General features: G+C 40.9%; 1 protein-coding gene across 1 annotated transcript; it reads left to right on the forward strand.

Annotated features, from left to right (window-relative positions):
* The first annotated feature begins 1084 nt into the window (after positions 1–1084).
* Positions 1085–13472, forward strand: LOC139446174 (C-type lectin domain family 17, member A-like). The gene is made up of 3 exons (XM_071227477.1): positions 1085–1397; positions 12825–13004; positions 13252–13472. The coding sequence occupies exons 1-3, from the start codon at positions 1085–1087 to the stop codon at positions 13470–13472; spliced, it is 714 nt and encodes a 237-aa protein (XP_071083578.1).
* The last annotated feature ends 904 nt before the right edge of the window (positions 13473–14376 follow it).

A 14376-nucleotide genomic window follows, 5' to 3' on the forward strand; every position in this document is an offset into this window, starting at 1 on the left:
CATGATGTCAATCACTGGATTATCTGGTCAAGACTCGGTTATTTACAGACCGCCGTCATATAGCTGGAATATTGCTGAGTGCGGCGTTAAACAACAAACAAACAACCAAATTATCCCGATTCACCTCGCACTTCCTTAAGGCGTGGTCATGTCTGGTGACGTCGAAATGAACGTCAAGCCAATGTCAACCTGAGACCTTATCACAGATTTAGGGGCGGATTGGTGATGGAGTTGGTGGCATCTCTATGTCTGAGCGAACCCCTCTCCATATTGTGCAAGGAAGGGTCACTGGACAATACTATCGAGACAACATACTGGCAGTCTTTTTCGTCCCGTTTGCAAGGTGTGTTGGTCGATCATTTGTTTTTCATGGTGTCGTTGTACAAAACTACCTTAGCGCTACGACTGTCGTAAGTCTATGTTAAGGTCCGGGAGTTACGATCCCCTTTAGTGCCCTTTAGGTCCCCTTTTGTACAACACCAGGACGACACCGTGTTCACCGTGCACGGATCGTCAGTGCTCACCTCCAGCAGCACGACATCCATAGAATACCAAGGCTAACAATGAACCCAGAACCTTCTCCCATGCAACACGTCTGAGACATGATGTTTGCGTCAATATCATACATCGCCGACCACGTTGACTGAACTTTACCAGGCACCGAAAAAGCAGTGGGACGAACTCCCTCAAATCGCCATTGGGAGGCTCATGCGCAAATTGCTTTCTGCAAGTGAATTTTGGACACACCGTGGCAACATTTCGCCAAAAACGTCATGACATCTACTGTCAAACTTCTCTACTTGTAATGTGTTCCCAAATTGTTCATTACCAGACAACTATTAACAGAAATGATATTTCTGCCAATACTGGAAGTTTTTAGTTATTTCCGAATATCCCCTCCGTTTTTTAAGAGTATATGCTTTAGTAATTCATGTTAAAAAAACACACTAGGTAAACCCCTCAGGTCATTACCCTTTTAACACATTTCTATCTTCATTTGCATTTAATCAATATGTGAATCAGTGACTCGTGTCTGTACATATGCCTTGAATAGGTCCATAGATGACACTGACTTCAGTCGTTGATGAGTGCGAGAAAGATGTTGGTGGCTCTGATAATCCTTCTAACGGGTTCCTACACATCAGCCTATATTGGAACTGGACGAGGAACTAAAAGCACAAAGATGGCAGACGTTTTAGTAAGCATCAATATTTTGACTGAAGTTTCAAACGTTTTTAGTGGCGTCCGATGCGTTGATCTCTGTCTGCAGAATGAGGCTTGTGTGTCTGTATTCTACAGACGGCAACACCGACGGTGTCAGCTCCATGACGTGTTGTTCATGACGCCTCAAGATGGAGAACAAGAGACGGGTACAGTGTACTACAGCGTCACAACAGGTGAGGACATACACATTATTCCGGGTGGTCGGGTAGCCTAGTGGTTAAAGCGTTCGCTCGTCAAGCCGAAAACTCTGGTTCGATTTCCCACATGGGTACATTGTGTGAAGCCCATTTCTGGTGTCCCCCGACGTAATATCTCTGGAATATCTCTAAAAGCGGCGTAAAATCATACTCACTCTCTCACTACATTAAGCCACTGAGGTGTGTAGGCGAATGGTGCTGTACGCCATTGCATCCATTTTTGGGTGAGAAGCGATACATTTCAAAAGATAAGTTTTTTTAATTTCTTTGAAGTACAAAACATTTGAACTTTCCGTAATAGAGCTTCAGCAGTCTTGAAGATAATGATCTTTAAATATTTCTTGTACCTTTTAAGCCAGCCATTGTGCAGAACGTCAGTCATTAAGTAATCTTTTCACAAAACAAATCCACGAGAGTTTAACAGTCCGTGAAGCGTAATTAACTTGTATAAAATGTTTATTAATTTGGGAATATTCTTATTTGCCGAATAACGAAGCCCAGTTGCAGTTTTCAGAAGTTTTAAATGTACTCTTTTCATAATGTATGTATTTCCAAATCCACAAATTTCTCTAGTCAGGTATTCTCTGTGATTGTTGTGAAAATAAAGAATATAAGAACAAATGATGATGCCCAGCATAAAAATATCGTGTATATATACTCACACGCAAAAGAAACGCAAGTGGTATTAAGGAAATAGGTAACAAACAGGGAACCATAAATTGAGTTTTAGCATGTAGTGAAGCCTGATGGTGATGATGATGATGATTAGTAAAATGTTTTATAGGTGTTCGGGCAACTAGGCCCATTTACACCTTGCCGATAAAAAAGGTTTGTGAAGTACCTGGATATTTTATAAAGTATCAAAACTGCCACATGCTTTATTATAAGTGAGAATGACATTCTGAACATCATGGTGAACAATATTCCTAGAATAGAAAATACCCGACAACGAGAAGTCAATATTGAGAACTGTTAGAGACTCCACCATTGCCTTACACTGATTTACATACTTTTGGCAATGCAATAAAAAATTAGCTACATTATCAATCTGATTATACGGAACCTCCACTGGCTCAAAATCAATGAGAGAATCCAATATAAAGTGATGCTGATTGTTTTCAATGCAACACAATCAAAAACCAACTTATATCAGCGAGCTTCTTGAAGAGTACGTGCCTGGGAGATCTCTCAGATCAAGCTGCCAGTTCCTACTTTGTGTGCCTAGTGTTAGAACGGCAACTTTTGGAGGTCGGAGTTTCGCCTAAGTTGCCCCTGAGCTATGGAATAGGCTGCCATTGGATATCAGGAACATTGACAGTCCTACTTTGTTCCGATCAAGACTCAAAACCTATGTTTTCACCAAATCTTTCTTGGAGTATTGAGGCTTTGTGTTTTCCTAGCTGTGTAATGTCTCTTTTTTTGTAGACTCAAATGAAGCGATTTTTAGCAGTTCTTCGAACTGGATACCAGCGCTATATAAATCTGTAGTTATTATATTATTATATTATTACACACTGTACAATGTGCAGAAATGTCTTTATTAATAACATTTAGATAAGCACCAAGGCCACAATGCCCAAGACGAAGTCTGGTTAAGAGAACCTCCTCTCTCTGATTATTTCTAGATATGTGTATTTTAGTGATAAAAGGATCGATGCCAAAGAAATGACGTCCTTTTAAGGATGATGCCCATCTCTGCTGCCATTTTGTTTTAGAATGGGTCATACTGACGTTGCCTAACTCTGCAAGGTAAAATTGTTTCATCCTGTTCGGATTCATCAAATTCTAGTTCAGCTTTCAGCTTTCTCATTTCCAAGTAATCCAAAATGAGCGGGGATCCATAAAAATTCAACATATAACAGATCTTTACTTAAGTCATTATAAAGGACGAGAATAATGTTAATCAAGTCCTGCCTCGCTGAGGAAGAACCTAGCCGAATTGCTTGTAATGCACTGACAGAGTCACTGAAAATTCACGCTGAAACAGGCCTTAAAAAACTAATCCAACGCAATAGTTCAAGGATTGCTCCTAGTTCAGCAGAAAATACTGATAAGTGATCAGCCAGTCGGATAGAAAGTTCTCTCTTTTCATTAACGATGAATATACCAGCACCAACACGACCAGACACTTGGCACTTAGAGCCATCAGTGTAAATCTGCATAGCATTCAACCACTGTAGACTTCGGATATGTTCCTCAGCTGTAACTTTAACTCAGGGCGCTGGCTCACATTTATTTACCTGCTCCTGGACATCAAGATAAACTGATGGTAGTTCAAGCAGCCATGGTGGCTTTTCAGGCAGAACAGTAGTGTCATCTATTGCAACATCACGCACAATATTATTTAAAGCCGTTCTCTAAGATCGCATCCCAAAATGCCCCATACCATTTTTCCAAGTGTCATGAAAATATTCTACACTTTCATTCAACACAGTTGACGTTGAGTGTTTTCTCCCAAAAGATTTCAATTTTAACATATATCTAACGTCTAACATTTCACGCCTGAGATCTAAAGGCATTTCACCTGATTCAACTTGTAAAGCCTCAACAGAGATGGTCCTGAACGCTCCAAGACATAATCTTAGGGCTTTGGACTGAACAACATCAAGTCTTGCTTTTTGTGTAGCATATGCAGATCCATAGGCTTGACAACCGAAATCAAGTCGAGATCTAATGAGGGCTCTATATAAGATTAACAAACACTTCCTGTCTGCACCCCATTTGGTACTGGAAATACTTCTCAGAAGGTTCAGGACTTTATTGCATTTCTGAATCAGATAGTCCATATGCGGTTTCCAGGTGAGCCTCTTATCAAACCAGAGACCTAAAAACTTGACTTTATTGTCAAACTCCAATTCAGAGAAAATGATAGCAGAAGATTTAGAAGCTGAAATCTTAAAATCCCAATGTTCACACCAATTCTGTACAAGATAGAGAGATTGTTGAACGACTTTGAAGACAGTGTCAAAATTACCGGACCTTTTCCACAACGCTCCATCATCTGCAAACTGTGATGTTTCAACCAGGATATTAATATTCTCAAACAAATCATTTATCATGACATTAAATAATGTTGGGCTTATCACACTTCCTTGGGGTGTTCCATTCTCTAAAATATAAATATCTGACAGTGACGTTCCAATGAGAACTTGTATAGTTCTACCCGTTAAGACATCTTTTATCCAATCAGGCATTCGTCCACAAACTCTAAGGTTATACAGTTTAATTACCAAACCGCCCCTCCACAACATGTCATATGCTTTTTCAATGTCCATGAAATCAGCCATTAAATATTCAGTGCTACCTAATGCCTTTTTAATTTCAGTTTCAAGTTGCACTAAATGATCAGCACAGGATCTATTTTTTTCTAAATCCTGATTGAACTTCTAAATCTGAAAACAGATTGTTCTTTTCCATGAAGTACACCAGCCGGTTATTTACCATTCCCTCCATTATTTTACACATGTTAGAGGTAAGAGGTCTGCAGGATGTGGCTTCGGAATTGGAACTACTATTGCTTTTTTCCAAGAAGTCGGAAGTTTGCCTTCAAACCAAATATTATTAAACAGTAAAAGCATGGTTTCAAGGCTGATAAGGGGAAGATGTTTAAAAATATCATAGCATAATGAATCATCTCCTGGAGTAGTATTTTTCGGTCCAGAAATAGCATTCTTTAATTCCTGGAAACTAAATAATGAGTTGTAATCAGCAATATATGTTGGACAATGTAAGATGGCCGAGAATTCTGATTCAAGTTTTTCTTTATAGCGAAGAAAATCTGAGTTAAAGTTATCTGTACTCGATACTTTTAGAAATGACTGAGCCAGTGTATTACTCTTGTTTATACTTGTTGTTGCGGGCTTTACCAATAGACGGAATAGCACGATTGGAACTTGAACTACCAGAAATCTTTTTCACTTTCCTCTATACCTGGGTTATAGGTGTATTGTTATTTATAGAACTGGTGTAATTGGACCATGACAAACGTTTTGCTTCAATAACAGTACGTTTCAGTAATGCGGAAATGTGCCTATACTCAATTAAATCACACGGCAAAGCCGATCTTTCACCAATTTCTTTGCCCTCTTCCTGACACCATGTGCTGATTGACATTTATCCGTCCACCAAAAAACAGGCAGTTTTAGCGGACGTTTACCAGAACTTCTGCCTATAAATCTATTGGCAGCATCAATAATGTTAGAGACAAAGCATTTGGAAAACTACTCCATATCAATAGAGTTTATAGCAGGCGTGATTGTGTCAGAGCTCAAAGCAGTAAATGCAGACCAGTCAGCTTTAGAGAAAAGCCACCGCTAAGGTGTACCACTCAGTTCAGCGATTGGGTCAAGTTGAAGGCTAGTAAACACAGGATAATGATCACTACCAAATGAATCCTGCAAATACACTTCCCAATCAAAATGTGGAGCCGGTTGTGGACTGACAATGGTCAAATCCAGGGCCGAAAATGAAGCAGAAGCCAAGTCATACCGAGTCATAGAACCATCATTAAGAAGGAAAAGATTCTTTTCATCAAGTAGTGTCTCAATGGCTTAGTAGCTCCCCACAATGGACTATGACTATTAAAATCACCACACACAACTGCAAGATTGTCTGACATGTTCACAAGAGAAATATAGTCATCGTAGGTAGCGAGAGCATTATTTTAGACATTAAAAATGGAGACTGATCTTTTATCCTTCAAATGAATATATATTGCATTCACTTCTAATTGGGATGGAGGCAACGTAAGTTCACTAAATGATACAGTGTCCTTTATGAGCACAACCACCTCTAAAACCAACCTGACGATCTTTACAAAGGCAGACATAACCTTCCCAATGGAATTGCTGTTTAGGATTCAGGAACGTCTCCTGAAGACATATAACATCAGGCATTGGATCAAGACTGTTAATACAAACCTTGAATCCCGGACCATTAGCATTTACTGATCTAGCATTCCACTGAAGGATCAAGAGAGCCATAAGAAGGATTAAGACTTCCATTGTTGACCCTCAAAGGCCGGCATGCGGGTATAAAAGAGGCAGGGGGTGTGTCCTCCCAGTATGGCTTAATGCTAAGAGCAGAGCAACATTCAAATACATTTTATGAAATATTTCGAATACTATCTAATATTTCAAGATGATAATAGTTAGGACCATGTACAAGGGTGATAGGAATACATACTGTGAAAAACATTGGTACAGGATAGTCAAATAAGTCTGCATTTAGAAAAGAAATATAAACTTTGTGATTCAAATTTGAATTTCCCTCCTGTCAGTCAGACAGCCAGAGGGCGGTGAGTATCCATAGCAACTTGTCTGGATGGAAGGGAGAATCTCATTCATGGTTTCACATTACATTCTCCTATCAGCTGGGAGTGAAAATGACCCCCCATGCACTGACCTCCCGCTCTGTGATGATAGCATGGCACACTTTGGGGGACCCTTCTTTCTATATCAGTGGGGGTGGAGACAGTTGTGCAAGATATATTTGTTATTGGTATTGGGTCATCTTTCAGTAAATTTAATGTAAATATTTCCTTTAACCCCCACGTTCAACCACTGATGATTCTAGACACACTCTAATTACCATTTTCTGTACCATGGTTGTTTTGCCATGTATCTCCTCCCCTACCCTAAAAAGTGGACTCTGGCCAGCCCTTGTCTTAGTCACTGACTTCATTATCATTTTGTTTTCAATTGACTACTGACCTTCGACAACAAATCTCTTGTTTCTGAATTATCTAACTAATAAAAGTGATCTTCTGCTATGGCGGATCCTAGTGGGCGCTTCACTATTGAAGTACCTGGTAATGATGATGTGGAGAGAGTCATTCTTCAAAATATTAATCAGGCGAAGATACATTTGCGGACAGACACTAATATGCCTGCCAATAATGCTGCCGTCCTCGATCGTGTCTTGACGTACTATCTCCAAAACCATTACCTGACTGTCCCAGAAGATCCACCCGTGACACACGTCAGAGCAGGAGTTGGGGACACTGATGACAGGTTTTTCATCATATCCGAGTCATCCATGAAAATGTGCCTAGATGTAGCAGAGCAGCATGGGCGGAAATGTTCAAGTAAACTGTCTCTGAAGCAGACCAACTACAAAGGACATGCTGTATGATGAAAGTGCGGTGTTCTAGGTTACACCAGTACCGTTTAGCATCGTCACCTTATCTTCCCAACAACAAATTCCTGGTTAATGAGAAGCTTGGACATGCATTTTACAGCAGTGGTCTCATACCTGTCCAGTATAAAAGATTTTGTTCAGCTGCCGGTATTGGAAGTCTCTCACAAAGATATAGAAAGGATCAACTGAATTCTTACATGAACATTGTTCAATCTGAGTTTGAAGATTCCTGTGACACAGCCTTATTGGAAGAAGAAGCTGGATATGAGCATTTAGATGGTATTATCATTATGTCCGATGCCCGACATGGTTGGCGGAAGAATGCCAAGGACAGCAGCGTTGTTGCTATTGGAGATGCTAGTCACAAAGTATTAGTGTGTGAGCATGTCACCAAACAACATGATCCAGTATCTCAAAGACATGAACGCATTGAGACTGAAAGAATTTACAACTTTTTGAAAGAAAGGGATGTCCCAATAAATGTGCACACCCATGACCGGAACTTTTCAATTAATAAATTTGTTCGAGACACTGGATCAACGACAAACCAGAATGAAAGCAGTTACCAAATTGTTGACTGCTGTATCCACTGGGCCTCGCTACAAACATGGGAGCACATGGCATGAGCAGCTGTCAGACAAAGTCAAACCAATTACCACTCATTTTCATTTTGCAATTCGGAATTGTAATGGTGACAGTGCCAAACTGAGGTCTTCACTATCAAATATTGTGGAACATTACAAGGACAATCATTCCGATTGTGATGCATCTTCCAGATGTAAATTGGATCAAAATTATGAACCATCACGGATTGTCTTGACCAGTAAAAAAGCTGTGGCTTTATTGACGAGAGTTATCGAAAATTCGGTTGTCTACAATTATGCGGATGATGTCAATTTGGCAAAAGATACCTTTTATGTTGAAAGTTTTAATAATGTGATGAATGTCTTCCAAGACAAAAGATTATCATTTTCTGACACTATCTATAATATGCGTTCTCAGTTAGCCATGTGTCATTGGAAAGAGAATGTTGACCGGGACTTTACCTCACAATGGCATGCCAGTAACTCTTGGGCACCAAGATCTCGAACCAGGCAGAAGAATTATAAATCTGTCACCTATCACTGCCGAGGAAATATTTGGAGCCGTTATGTGGGAAATTTGTTCTTATTGTCAGACTTTTAATTATTGCCATCCTTATGGCAGCTGTCTATTGTAATTTATTGTCAGTTGTACTCTGTGGAGAATTGTTTTAAAATGCATTCATAGTTCTATAACTATTGACGATGGGAGAAGCATCGGAACACCAGTCCCTGACATTGATGGTAACCCCTTTACAGAGAGAGACTATTTACCATCTGTTTAACTACCACGACTGGGATATCATAGAGGTGCCAAGTATTGTGGCTGTACCATCAGCTACTGATATATCAACAACACCAGATGATGATCGTGATGATGAGCAAGAATTCATTGTGCAGCACAGAGCGGAAGAGGAAGAGCGTCCACATTGTTTATGTAAACCTTGCGTAACCAACCCATTGAACAAGCAAATGTGGTGGAAGGATGGCACAATGCCGGCACATGTCCAAAATTCATTTCTAAGGAAGGGGCATTATAGACGATTACCTAGACAGAAAACGACTGGCAATGGAGAGGCAAGCTAACCGCCAACATTACGTATGGAGTGGAACCAGACACAAGCGTGATTTGATGCCACATTGTGCAATAACGTTAGTTCGCACTTGGTTACCTAACCAACATGATCAACCATATATGTGGGAATGATATCTTAACGCACAGCGGTGTTTCCCAGAAAGTTTCAGACAGACATTTGAATATTTATGTTTAATGTGCATTTATTTTCTGATATGGAATACAAGCTAAATGATTCAATGATGTGAGAAATTATTTTTTTAATCCTCATTACATGAGAAGTCAAGCTATTTAAATTTATCACATTTCTTTTGGTAACAGAACAGAGGAAATGTATGTATAGTGTATATGAAAGAAGAGATATTTTGTATATTGACGTTAGATATTGAGTACATGTACATGAAATTAACTGACCTTTTCAACAGTTAAATTAATGAATATTAAATATTTAAATGTTTCTTTGTATGATCATATACTATGTCCACCCATCCATTTGTTAGTGTTTTATGTATTATATGGTCTTAGGTATTTCACATGTGGTATTTCATGTAATAAGTGTATATAGTCTCTAATGTGTTGTATTAAATATATAAAAGATGAGATGTTGCAGAGATTTGTGTTAGCCTTATCATTTTTACTGAAAACAATAATGTTGTATGCTTTAAATGGGATTTAACAGGCATATAAGATCTTCCCAGCAGAGAAGTAGCCAATCAGATGCTAATTGGAAACCCATTGGGTTTTTTCATGTTTGGATCCCGGCCTTCAACCATGCTCGTCAGATCACCCAGGGACAAGTTGAGAAAATCGACGGGAGACATTGTTAAATAGAGGTTTGCAAGATGATTCAGGCATGATGTCAACAGCAGGATCAGTCTGACATTCAACTTCCAATGTTTCATCTCTGAGTACTAGCAGTCACCATGACTGGAGAAGACACAACATCTGAAATTGTAACAACCTGAGACAGTTGTTTAGCTGCAGGAGGTGGTTTAGGAACTGCTGGAACCTGAGCGACATCTAAATCTTCACGCACCTGTCGAACAGCCAGAGAATAAGACAACTTACCCTCAACTCGGACTTTCTGAATCTGGACAGCTTCCTGGTATTTAATGCAGCCTTTGTTATGCCGCAGAGTGTGCACACCACAGTTCCTACATTTAAGGGGACTTTCATTGCACTCCTCATATCTGTGCTTCCCTCCACAATTAGCGTACACATGATGAGTGCTCCTACACTTAGCAGAGACATGCCCAAATGACTGACACTTGAAGCATCACAGAGCAGGAGGAACATACATCCAGATTGGAAATCTCTGGAAGAAAATGACAACATGATCTGGTAAAGACTGGCCAGGAAATGTAAGAAGAACAGATTTGGTGGGAACTTTATCAGGCCCACGAGTCAGACGCACATCAGAGCACATTAATGGTAACACAGGTTTAAACTCGTCCTCAAGTTCATTCATCTCAATATCCAGATCAATACCATAGATGACTCCACATGTTCTCATGAGTGGTGACAAACTGTTCATCAAGTTCTGTGACCTGCAAAAGTGTTTTGGCAGCCTCAACGGTTTTTGCTTTGACACTAACATCTCCCGTGGCCATCCACTTAACACTGACTATTTCTGTAGTGCTTTTAGCCAAGGCTCTAGCCAAAGCACGCTGTGTCATAAGTTGACAGAGGGTCGTTGAACCATCATCATATTCATCTACATCGGCTTTGAAGATAACAGTGGTTGATTTGACCTGCGCTGGCTCATCAGAAACAAAAGTAAGAGCAGACCATGCAGTTGGAGGGACAGTATTTGGTTGCTTGGCGACACAGGCATTTTTAAAAGTAGCATCTGGAATATGGCCGATTTGCTTCCTCCCTGAAGCCACCACTTCTCACATTCCATTCTGTTGTCAGCCATTGCCGAGGACAATCCCCAACAACTGACTGTTACAATCAGCAAACACCAAATAGAAATTAAAAGTTTGAATGCACTCCAACACAAGAGAAATCAAACGCCAAAAGAACCAAAGAGGAATTATAACACTAGACACGTTGCTGAGAAGCAAAAGACGTCCAAACTCGACGGCAGTCAAGAGCGAACCTCAAGCCTGATGGTGTTTTCAATGTTTGGTTGCATTTTGGAAGCCCCTAGTAAAAACACAACATAATAAATGAATCGCCAAAACGCACCATTTCAATGAATATGCGGGTATCAAGCACCCATTTCTCGCGAAATCGAAAATGCACGAACTGCCACGAACTGTAGTGGGTATGAAACTGAGGCCGATTCTTGGACCTACCACTCCTTGGTCAACAATGCCACGGAGAATTCAGAGAAACCAGGCTATCGGACGTTTGGAAGTTGGAGAGTCCGTCCAAGATGTTGCCCGTCATTTCAACGTTAACATAACCTCAATTTACCGTCTCCTGCATCGATACAATGCTACACAGACCACAGATGACCTTCCTCGGAGCGGTCGTCCTAGGTTCACAACACCTCCACAAAATCGGCAGATTACCCGTCAACAGCGACATCCGTTCCTAACTGCAAGTGAAAGTGCTCGACAGACCATAGGAACACATAATCGACACATTAGCCGGGACACTGTGATCCGACGTCTCCGTTACAACAACCTCAGATGTCGCCGACCAGGACGTCGTCCTGTTCTCAAACCACGGCATCGACTAGCACGACTTCAGTGGGCACAGGGTCATCACAATTGGCGTCATCTTCTCTGCTGAAAGTTGATTTTGTGTCTTCCATGCAGAAGAGTCAGAATTTGGCGGCGTCGAGGTGATCGTTTCGGATGACAGAAACGTTGTGGAAAGGGATCCATGGGGTGGACAAAGCGTCATGATATGGGCAGGGTTTGGACTTAATGCGAGACTTGAACCCATGTGCTTTCTGAATGTTGGTCAAGGTCGGGGACACGGCGTCACTGATCAGCGGTATATCGACCAAGTGATCAGACCCCACTTGTTTCATTTTTTTTCCATGGCCTTTCTGCAACAACACAACATCCGTGTTCTACCGTGGCCAGCCCTCAGCCCTGATCCGAACCCCATTGATTACTTATGGGATGAGGTTCAAAGGTGTCTGCACAATGTGCGCCCAGTCCCTACAACAGCCGATGAACTACGCACAGCTGCTCTGGACGTGTGCAGAAGGACCCCTAGGGCCTTCACAAATCGTCTGATCAACTCAATGTACAGGAGATGTGTGGCAGTAATCAATGCTAATGGTGGTCACACTAGGTAGTGACTGACATTTTGAGTATTGACCCGCAACTGTGTAAGCCCTTAACATTTGAAAAAAAAAAAATTATGTCGTCTGCCTTTTAATGCATTAAACTGTCTTCAGTCAAATTGTTGTCAATCTTGCCCTATAAGTATTTCTTGTCTTTACTGTTGAAAATAATGAACATGTATACTGCATACTCGACTTGCGTTTATTTTGCGTGTGAGTATATTTATCAGCAATAAGGGTGAGCTACAACTGTTTTTCCTCATACGGTTTGAATATTCTGCTTACTCTTAATATTTCGGGTGGTATCTATCTGTTTATTTTCTGTACATATCGATGTATATAAGTGCCCTTGTCTGTCTCAGGTGATTGTCCATCTGGCTACGTCCACAACCGCCTCCTCAACTTCTGTTACCAGCTTCATCCTGAGAGGATCTTGTATGACGATGGTCTTGCTGACTGTACGTCCAGAGGAGAACACCTTGTTGTTATTGACAGCGCGGACAAGCAGAACCACGTGGTCAAGCAGATCACCTCGTCATCGGGTCTGTATACTTTTACCAAATAATCACCGCCCCTTTAATGCCATATATACGCTTTAAAAAAACTTATATAACAGACTGCGACATATAGATCTCGCATGAAAGTCCCAACGGGACTAAAGAGAAAACCAAACACAGAGAAAACCAAACATATATTCATTTCAACATTACACAAACAGTTGACATGATGCTGTATTATTTGTGTTTCAGCCAAGCTGTAAAAATTATAATGGCATATTCCTATTTGCAGTCACTTGCCCCAGTTACTACATCGATGGTTCGGACGCAGCAAATGAAGGGCACTGGGTATTCCATGATGGCCGCAATATGACGTTCTTTCTCTGGGCTCAGGGTTTTCCCCTTACAAGCAATGGGAGAAACTGCATGGTCGCTGACAGGAAGGATGAATTTCTATGGCATGATTCGGCAGCGATGGGGGACAAATGTTACATCTGTGGAAGGGATGTGTGACTTGCTGAATACACATCTTTTGTCGGGTACTGCAGCAGAGGACATTATAACGCCTCTCAAAACGTATTCATGCCAGGTAACCCGGGAAGATCCGGGATAGAATAGGTCTTCAGCAACCCATGCTTGCCGTAAGAGGCGACTATGCTTGTCGTAAGAGGCGACTAACGGGATCGGGTGGTCAAGCTCGCTGAGTTAGTTGATGCATGGCATCGTATCTTAATTGCGTGGATCGAATACAACCTGCATCTGTAGCGAGTGAGTGAGTATGGGTTCAATATTCCAGCAATTTCACGGCGGGGGGACACTATAAATGGGCTTCACACAGTGTACCCATATCGGGATTCGAACCCGTGTCTTCGGCGTGACGAACGAACGCTTTAACCACTTGGCTACCCGACCGTGATGAGTGAGCGCATGACCAGCTCTCTAATCACTAATGACATGTAGGGTATAGATAAATGATAGCGATACGACCCTTTCCTTATTCATAAGATTTCTCTGCCAAAACCGCCGTGATATTGCTGGAATAATGCTAAAAGCGGCGTAAGATCAAACTCACTCGGTCTCTGCCAAAAGACACGAGCGAAATGCAATCTTAAAATAGCCTGAAAGTCAACTTAATGCTGGAAACGATTTTAAGATTAAAAGGTGAATACCGGTACATATCGACATGCTCTTTTGTAATGCGCCTGAAACTTTGCCGACCTGATTATTTTATTTACATGCACATTTTTTGTAAGCCTACACTTATATGTTACTTTTGCGTGTTGTTAATTGAAAACACCAAGCACAATTAAGTGGGTTTTTTATCTTTTGCACAAAAATGTAAATTGATCATGATTTGTTCAAAGTAATACGGAACAAAACAGAATAGAATTTATTTCCCGTATGTCGGCCACGAGGC

This window comes from Haliotis cracherodii, unplaced genomic scaffold, assembly GCF_022045235.1.
Source record: "Haliotis cracherodii isolate W230 unplaced genomic scaffold, xgHalCrac1.p SCAF_6, whole genome shotgun sequence".
In the NCBI taxonomy this organism is placed as follows: domain Eukaryota; kingdom Metazoa; phylum Mollusca; class Gastropoda; order Lepetellida; family Haliotidae; genus Haliotis; species Haliotis cracherodii.

Bases quoted from the DNA above. Each gene is read 5' to 3' on its own strand.
- LOC139446174 (XM_071227477.1), top strand. From the start codon at position 1,085: ATGAGTGCGAGAAAGATGTTGGTGGCTCTGATAATCCTTCTAACGGGT. The intron at 1,398-12,824 runs GTGAGGACATAC...TGTCTGTCTCAG, and splicing joins GTACTACAGCGTCACAACAG to GTGATTGTCCATCTGGCTAC. The intron at 13,005-13,251 runs GTCTGTATACTT...TCCTATTTGCAG, and splicing joins GCAGATCACCTCGTCATCGG to TCACTTGCCCCAGTTACTAC.